Below are 9,524 nucleotides of genomic sequence, written 5' to 3'. Positions count from 1 at the left end.
TTTAAAAACACAGTTAAGCGTTTGACAAAATCGCAGTTTAGCATTTAAAATCGCAAATTAGCCTTTAAAATTTTGCGTTTCAAAAAAGCATCATCTCACCTGCGATTTGAAAAAACAGATTTTCTATGTTTTCAAATCGTAATTTTTAAAAACGCAGTTCCCAAACAATTTATGTAACGACCCACCCCTAATGACACAATATTGTCCGCTTTTGGCTCCCCATATCAGACTTCCCAGGAGGTCACCCATCCTGGGATTGCTCTCGCAGCAGCTCGCTTAACTGCAGAGTTCTGATAGGTTTATTGCCATCACGGCTTTAAAACGCGTTGTGTCATATAGGGTGCATTTATACATATAAGCACATCCTTATTCCCAGGCGATGTGGGACGTCACAATTTATGTTCTGCGATTTGGTTTAAAATCGCATTTATTGTCTACAAAATCGCAATCCCAAACGTACCCGAACTAAACATAGCAAGGTAAAAATCACTACATCAAAACACAATTCACACAGAATTGCAAATAAACCAGCATAGTTTGCACCAAAACTTCAAATTAACAAAAATACAACCAACAAAACCAGAATGAGCGTACGTATGAAAGAAATCCACAGGCTGCAATAGGAAAATACATAATTATATCTATTGTTTCTACCAAAGAAGAAAGAAAAAAAAAATACTAATAGAGAATCTACAAAGATGCAGGGAAACCCAATTCTCCTGTCTCGGGAAAAATAAAAAGAGAAAAGGAAAAGGGAAATATCATAGTTGATGAAAGTCAAACAGGAAGAAGAAAAAAAAAAACCCTAAAAATTACTTCTGAAAACAATGTTATCTTTACTTCAATCTAAGGCGGTCCGAGATAAGCAGTTCAGTGGTTTGTTCGAGCTTCTTCCAATTGTAGGATGAGAAACGAGAAGGAGAGAGAGAGAGAGAGAAGCGCACGCCCAAGACAAACAACCCCAAAAGGCCAAAAGAGAATGGCTCTCTCTCTCTCTCTCTCTCTCTCTCTCTCTCTATATATATATATATATATATATATATATATATATATTATATTTTATTTATTTACGGGTGGGACCTAATATTGCTTCGTTGAAGGGTGGGGTTAATGGAATGGGGAAATCAAGGAGGTGGGGATGTGTTATTCCAACATTACATTATCTTACATTAATTTTACACCAAGACATATTGAGTGTGAGACCTATGTATATGAGATCCATATATATGGGACCCATATGCATTTGTCTCATACCTTATGTGTCTTTATGTAGGATTGATGTAAGGTAATATCATGTAGAAAAATCATTTCTTCACCTTCTTACATAGGGTGGGGCTCACAACATGGCTCCACCCCATATGAGAGGGTGTGTGTAATAGGCGTGTTGTTGGGTTTTTTTATAGCTTTACTCTAATGGAATTAGGATCCTCTACAATTTAAAAAAAAAAATTATTTTAAAATGTTTTTTCTTCACTTTTGAAGAGATGCTTCTTCTTTACTAAACAAAAACACAGTTTTTTGCTCAAAACTTTTATACGACATAAAATGTAAGAACTTGATCAAAATATACACAATTCTCATTGTTAACATGTTACGTTTTTAATATGTAGTATTTTTCATGTCGCTTGATGTATGAAGCAGTTTAAATTCATATAATTTGAGAATTTCAAATTTTATAAGAAATTGTAGGGTAGGAGATCCTGATCCGGAGTTAATGTTACCTCTCCACATAATTTGAGAATTTTTAAAAAAAATTATAGGAGATCCTGATCCGGGGTTAATTTTCCCTATATATAGTATATAATCATAATTCATATGCATATCAGCATATACGTGTATAGATATAATTAGATTCTGTAATTTTATTAACAGCCAAGATTTAATTTTATTTTCTCTCTCTTTTTTATAAAGCACTTAAAATTAGATTTTGACAATTGAAAATCCTACAGCACTTATGCTGTAATTTTTTTTTTTTTTACAGCATCTAAGCCAAATCCTATTGTATATATTACTAATAATCAAAACAATTAAAAGTTACCAATAACTATGTTCATAATTATTAAAAAAGAAGAAGATATGCCCATAATTATACTAGTAAAATATTCTACTATTATAGTCCAACCAACTAGATCATTTTTTTTTTGAATAACCTTTTTTTTTTAAAAAAAGATTTTGAATAACCAATTAGATCACTTGGAGAGGAAAAAATATAAACATAAGTGTATTTTGGAATTAAAAGTCCTAAGAATTCATAAGAAAATCAAATACAAATTTATTGTATCATTGATTTCAAATATTATTTTTATCTTAATTAATTTGGAATCTTATAATTAGAAAGGATTTTGGCAAAATACAGATATTATGCACAAAAATAATCTTTTTTCAAAATGGAGGTTGTGTGTAATGCATGAGAGAAAATTTTATTAGTTTTTTATTGCTTTGGTGAGTGAGTAGTGCTCACTATTTTTGGTGAGTATTGTTCACTCACCAAATTTTTTTCACCAAATTGGTAAAGCTGTTTGGGATTTATTTTGGACTATTTCAGCAAAGTAGCTCACCAAAATAATCGAAAAGCTATTTTGGATTTGGATAAATCTACTAAGAATGCTCCATGTTATTTCAAATTTTAAATGGTTTAGCTACATATACACCACTAAATCTATCAAATCTAATCAGTGTTCCTAAACTTCAGTGGACATGTTCCTTGCAACTAATTTGCATGGAACACCAATTGGCTTGGCGTTTAGAGTGATGGATCGCCATAAATTAAAACCACCACCATTTGCGAATGAGATTTTTCTCAATCATTCCTTCATTTATTTCTTTCGTTTATATATATACACACACACACGTGACAACGTTTGATATGTCTTACGTGACTATTTGTGCACATAGCAAGCGGGCCACAACAAATGGACGTATAATCTCAGAAAGTCCAATGACCAATTTTATCACTTTTTAATATCCAAAAAATGTTTTGATAAACATAAAAATCACATAGACTACTTTTTTTTTTTTTTTTTTTTTTTTTTTTTTTTTTATTTATTTATTTATTTAACCCCTTATTTTTTTCCCATGGATTGGGAAGGGGTATCTATACTCATCCCAAAAGCCAATAACAATAAAAAATTTACCTTTACAAAAATGAAAGTTCACAAATCGGTCAATTTTGATAAAATGCTATAAAATGAGTGTATGCAAAGGAAATGATGGTTGACAATCCTCTTTTTGTGGTTTACTTTCTTTACTATATTTAATTGTTATTATTATTATTATTTCTTGTCAAGCATGATAAGCGAGTAAAGATACTACAATTCTATTTATGTTTTTTGGATTTAATTAATATGTAATCAAACAAAAAGTTAGAGGAACTTCATTTACCCATGAATTACCATGTCTCTTTTAATGTAATCTCTTCAAACTATCAAAATTTGCAATGTAAGTGTCCGATGCATTAGTTTTTTCCTTTCAATCAACTTTATCGTTAAGATTTTTCATTAGCTCATACTTCTAACAAGGGAAATGTCTATTATACCCTTGTAAAATTTATAAAAATATTCATATACCATTAATTTTAAAAAATGGCCGTTAAGTATAACCAAAAACCATGGTTTGGATGAGAAAATAAAGCAAAATCTCCCCTAGATTGACATAAAGTTTCATGTACAAACTTTGATCTTCCCGTAATATTTGGAAATCAAGTGCATTAGCATGTTAAAGTTTGTGAATGATTTATGAAAAAGAAGTTTGCGAGAATCATATTGCTTTGTTTTTCGATTGATTTAATTCCCAAACTACGACCCATCCATTGACAAATATTCCAAACTGCCAGTACTAAATTTTGGTATTTTTTTTTTTTCTTTCAAACCAAGTTGAAAAAAATTATTTTAACCTAGTATATTAAACTAACACATGTTTAAAATATACGAGTTTTACATGTATTTTTAATAGATCACATGAGAAACACAAGAATTTTGAGTAATATTAGTTTAATAAATTAGGTTGGAGGATAAAGAGGAAAAACGTCCAAACTTTGATTTGAGGTATTCTTTTTTTTTTTTTTTTTTTTTTTTAAGATTATTTGATTTGAGTTATTCTACTTTCTTTCACATAGTCCAAATAAATATATTTTGTTGATTCATTTTTTCAAAAATATATTATTATTCCACGTTGTCCCTATACTCTATGGCTGGACTCAGAGACGGTTGGAGCCTTAGGTGGAGCCTTAGGTGGATTAGGCGGCCGCCTAAGGCCCCCAATTAAGAAATATTAATGAAAAATTATTTTTTAAAAAAATTAAGACCTTAATTACCATCAATATTCTCTAATAAGGCCCCAAATTATAGTAAAAATAAAATTAAGAAAGACATTAATATCATGTAGGCCTTCAATTTAATAAGGCCTCCAATTACGAAATGCTAATGGAGATTTATTTTTTTAAAAAAAAATTGAAGGTCTTAATTACCATCAAAATTCTTTAATTAATGCCTTAAATTATGGTAAAAATATATTAAGAAAGACATTAATATTATTGCATGAGATATGAGTTTTGTTTTTCTCTCTCTTATATGTGTTACTTTTGTATACACACAACGTTCAAAATAGGATGAAAAAAAAAAAAATTGATAAAATCCTACCTAAGATCAACAATGTCACAAGCAAGATTAAATAGATTAACTATATTATTAATTGAAAAGAAAATGTTAAAAAAACTTGAATATAAAAACTGAACAAGTGATTTTGCATCCCAAAAAGTGAGAAGAATAAATTTTAAATTAATAATATTTAATTTTAAATAAAATGCCTCACTTTACTCGCCTAAGAATCCAAAATGCATCGAGCCGGCCTTATCTAGACTTGCACTAAAAATGATACTACATAGTAAATACCTTTCATGTGTTGCAATACATTTTCGAAACATATGTGTAATCCAAAGAGCTCGAGCAATTGAAGGAACTCAAAGAGGCCTCAGTCAATAAATATTGGTTTTTGTAGGTTAACGCGTATTAAATAGCATTTGATTAGGCTATTAAGGTTTTTTATTTTTTTTATTATTATTTTTTGTTGTTGTTGCAAATAATAGCCGTTGATCCAAACAGGGAAACATATGAGGTTGAATTGCCATTAATTCAGAAGGCTGGAGTGGAGCATAAGTTCATCCCCAATCAGATGCTTCCTCAGCTCTAAATGATCTAATTGCCAACGTAAGTTTTTGTCATAATGCAATTGTATTTTTAGCATGAATTGCAACCAATCTTAATCATGTGTATTGTAGAGTTGAACATCTTCCTAGCAACTGATCCCCGTATCGAATCATCCCTCATTTCTATTGGTGATGGCCTCACCCTCTGCAGGCCGGCGCCTCTATTAGAGAAATTAATCAACAAATTATAGTGATTTGTGGATGCTCGGTATAAAATAAGACAGGTTTCTATTTTGTAAAACATAAAATAGACATGGGTGTCTATAAATTAAATAAGTTCTTCACAATCAAACAACAATTCATTTTCATAAATATAATGTTGGCATCAATACATTTGTTGTCCGGAAATGGTTTCATCATCATACGTGTTCTTCCTGCTCGATTGAGATAATCTATTAAAAATAAAAAAATATAAATTGCAACTGGTTCAATTGTTAAAATATTGATTGAGATATTAAATTTACTTATTTCTATCAACTTAAATTTTAAGGATAAATAATTATTCAACATAGTATCATAATCAAATTAATGTCATGGTTCGAATGTTGAAAACATGTAGTTAATGGTTGTAATTTCATTAACATGTGTCACTGACTTAATTACTAACAAATATTTAATCCCATTGTGAATTTAAATTCAAAGTAGTAATGAATGTGAAAGCTTAAGGATCTCAATTAATGTCAGTTTTAACAATTGATGCTCAACAAGAGAAATTAGTCAATTTCGTACTTAATTTTGACGTGAAGCAACTCTAGACACTCAAGACCATAAAATTCATGGACCTGTCAAAAGAGTTGTGATGGGCTAAATTCAGAGATGATATCTTTATCCAAAAATTGACGGAAGTCCACGTCAACACCATTAAGAATTTGACATGTGTCTTATGCCCCATTAAAAAACTAAAAATATTAAAAAATTAAAAAAAAATTGAAAAAAAAAAGGGTGACTCGAACTACTCCCCATGGCTGGTTGAAGGGTGGTCAAACCACCCCATGAGACTGAGCCACCCCCAAATAGCAAAATGTGGTAGCCAAAATAGCAAAGCCACCCCTAGGCCTTTAAGGTGGCTCGGCCACCCCTATTTGCCTTGGAAGTGATTTCAACTAACCCCTACGGCTCCTCCAAAAGATCAAACTCTAATATATATATATATATATATATATATAAAAGGCCCCCAATTAATGAATATTAATAAAGATTTTTATAAATAGATATATTTGAAGGCTTAATTATAGTCATTATTTTTTAATTAAGGCCCCTAATTATAGTAATAAGCAATTTAAAATGCATTAATATCATTTAATTCTCCAATATTTCATTATTTAAATAAGTCTTAAAAAATTGATATATAGTATGAAATACATTCTTAAATAAAATATATTTTTCAACTTTAAACGTTCTATTATTAGAAATAATGGAGAGAATGAAAATAGTAATAATATTCAAGAGATCAATATGTTGTGAGTAAAGTTTTTTGAGCCTTGTGACGAGCATTGAATAACCAAAATTCCAACAAAAAATTAAAAGACAATAATAAATTTTAATTTCAATTGCCAATTAGATCATTTATAAAAGACATGAATTGATTTAACATTCAATACTAATAATATATAATTTATTCCAAAAGTTAGAAAGATAGAAATTATGCTACACAAGTACTTCAACTTTTAAAATAAAGTGAGAAAAAAAAAATATTAGGAAGATGAAAAGTTTGAAAAATATTTTATTCAATTCAATTAATTATAAACTCTCGTCTCCCCCCCCGTTTTAAAAATATTTTATTCAATTCAATTAATTATAAACTCTCGTCTCCCCCCCCCCCCCCCCCCCCCCCCAACGCAATATATATATATTGGCAGCCGAACTGCCTATTTTGCTACGCCTTGCGAGGGGAGATGAGCTTGATTCGCTATTTCCATCACTCTCGTCCCCCCACAACGCAATTCCCATCTCTCTCGTTCTTCTAGGATGATGTGCCAAAGACTGTAGGAAGGAGATAAAAATCATAAAATCACCCGGACCCAGTCGAAATTTGGCTGCACGCAAATTTCAGAATATCCAATGGGCTTAGATGTTGCTGTACGTTCAACCTAATATGAAGAAGAAGAAGAAGAAGAAGAGAACAATATGCTTCATCCAGGTACATATCTATAAAAGGCATGCAAAACCCTTAACAATCCCAACAAATTTTGCCATCCATTCCACGCCGCCTAATAAAGACACAGACTTGCAGTACGCAGGCAAAACATGTCTCTCTTGTTGGGTCTGAGAAGGGTTTCCCGATCCTTCAACACCCTAATACGCTATCGTTCCTTTGCCCATCGTCCCTTCACCACTCAATCTTGCAGCCGCCGAATCCTGTTCTCTGTCGGGCGAGAGTGCCGGGAATACTTTTACTCCGCAAAAATCCAAAAGGATGGCGCCCTAGGCCCTGCCACTATGCTCCCCCCAATCCCTTCCAAAGAACTTCTCGGATTCGACTTGTCTTGGTCGAAATCATCTGAAGTCCTCGGCGGCAATATCTTCCTTCGCTCGGACGGTCAAATACACATCTATAGTCCCGACACCGGTGAGTACTCCACTCTTCCCCATGTTCCTCCTCTCGCTTTTCCTGTCAAATTCCCTATTCGAGACTATAAAAATTACTACTTTGGGTTTGATACATTGTCCAACGAGCAGAAGGTCCTCGTTGTTCAATCTGTCTGGCTATCTGGAACATTGTTGAATAGGTTTTTTTGGGTTTTCACACGGGGTAGCGGATCATGGAGTCAGATGCAACCTTTTCCAAAATTTGACTTTCCCCTCGATTTTCGAAAGGTTGTTTTTGCAAATGGCGCAATTCATTGTATTTGTGATGGTGATGCACATTTCAGTAGCAGAAGTTGTCCGTCTGAGAAAAATATATTGGCTTTTGATATGGGGGGGGGGGCAACTCAGAAAGATTCGGCATCCTGATGATTCGTTCACTGGAAAGCTAACTCAATTTGGTGGACGTTTGGCTTTGATAGAAGACTTCCCTTCGCCGAAGTCATCTTTTTCATTCGGGTCGCAGAAGGGGCCCGATGAGGTGGAGTACGACAAGTTGCGGATATGGATATTGGATGACTACAAGAATCCCAAGTGGATTAAGGAAACAATTCATTTACCTTTTGATTGGATGAGGTCTAACCATCTTATTGCCTTCGACTATAACACCGGCGAGATGATGTTAAAATCGCAGGGTGTAGCGGCGCACTCTCTGGATAGTCTATACTTTATCTATTATAATACAAAGACGGGAACTTTTAGGCGGGAGGAAGTCACCGGATTCCCCAATTTATATTGGATCGAGGACGACGAGGAGGATTGTTTTTATTTTGGAGTTGAAGAAGTTAATTTCGATGACGAGATGGAGAGGCAGAAAAGTTTCTAAAAAGCCAAGCAGCAAGTGCAGATGACAATTATAGCTAGGGATGATGAGGCTAATTCATCCCTATAAACAATTATGCTCATCCTCTGATGATCAGTGCAACTGCTTCGTCTGTTGTAAACTTCGTCTGTTGTAAACTGTTGTTGTTGTTGTTTTTTTTTTTTTTTTTTTTCCCGCTTTTCAGGACAAAATATTCTCCTTTAATATTATCATAATACCTTCATAATAAATTTTATAATCGAGAGAATTGCATATTATTGCAATTTTCTTATTGAAGTATTATTCTGTAATAATTGCATGGTTGCAATCTTTTTTCCTTAGAATAAGTTGCAATATTCCTCAATACATAAAAGGATATAGATGCCCGTAAGGCAAATCATTAATGAATGAAAACGTTATTGCTTTTCTGCTTATGAAAATTTGAAACTTTCAGCTGCCTAACCTAAATTGCTAACATTAATTAGTACGTATATGCAGACTAGCTTCTATGAATCCAAGGGTATATAATATTAATTGGATATATATAGATTTTGTTGTTCTGTCCTCCGAAATGGATGTCCCATAAGGTTATTTTCATAAGAATAAATCTTCCAACCATCATGCATGGAAATAAAGAAATAATATTCACTTATAATATATATATATATATATATATATATATATTCAAATAGAGTAAAAAGTAATTTAAAGAATTTACTGCGAAGCTCTTTTAAAACAAAGAAAATGAGTATCAATAAGGATTTTTTATATAAGAAAAATATTTGAAGGCTTAATTTTTGGAGACATTCTTAAATAAAACTCATTTTTCAACTTTAAATGTTCTATTATTGGAAATAATGGAAAGAATGAAAATAGTAATAATATTCAATATGCATGTTATGAGTAGAGTTTTTCTGGGCCTTGTGATGAGCA

At 32.1% G+C, this 9,524-nt stretch overlaps 1 protein-coding gene across 1 annotated transcript; it reads left to right on the top strand.

The window, feature by feature from the left end:
• The first annotated feature begins 7,097 nt into the window (after positions 1-7,097).
• LOC133858601 (uncharacterized) lies at positions 7,098-8,856 on the top strand. The gene is made up of 2 exons (XM_062294080.1): positions 7,098-7,772; positions 7,883-8,856. Exon 2 carries the CDS (start codon positions 8,034-8,036, stop codon positions 8,613-8,615), a length of 582 nt encoding a protein of 193 aa, XP_062150064.1. The 5' UTR covers positions 7,098-7,772; positions 7,883-8,033; the 3' UTR covers positions 8,616-8,856.
• The last annotated feature ends 668 nt before the right edge of the window (positions 8,857-9,524 follow it).

The sequence above is a fragment of the Alnus glutinosa genome, chromosome 1 (genome assembly GCF_958979055.1).
Source record: "Alnus glutinosa chromosome 1, dhAlnGlut1.1, whole genome shotgun sequence".
In the NCBI taxonomy this organism is placed as follows: Eukaryota; Viridiplantae; Streptophyta; class Magnoliopsida; order Fagales; family Betulaceae; genus Alnus; species Alnus glutinosa.
The sequence above is the reverse complement of the archived record's forward strand: the minus strand, read 5'-3'. Positions and strand labels throughout refer to the sequence as shown.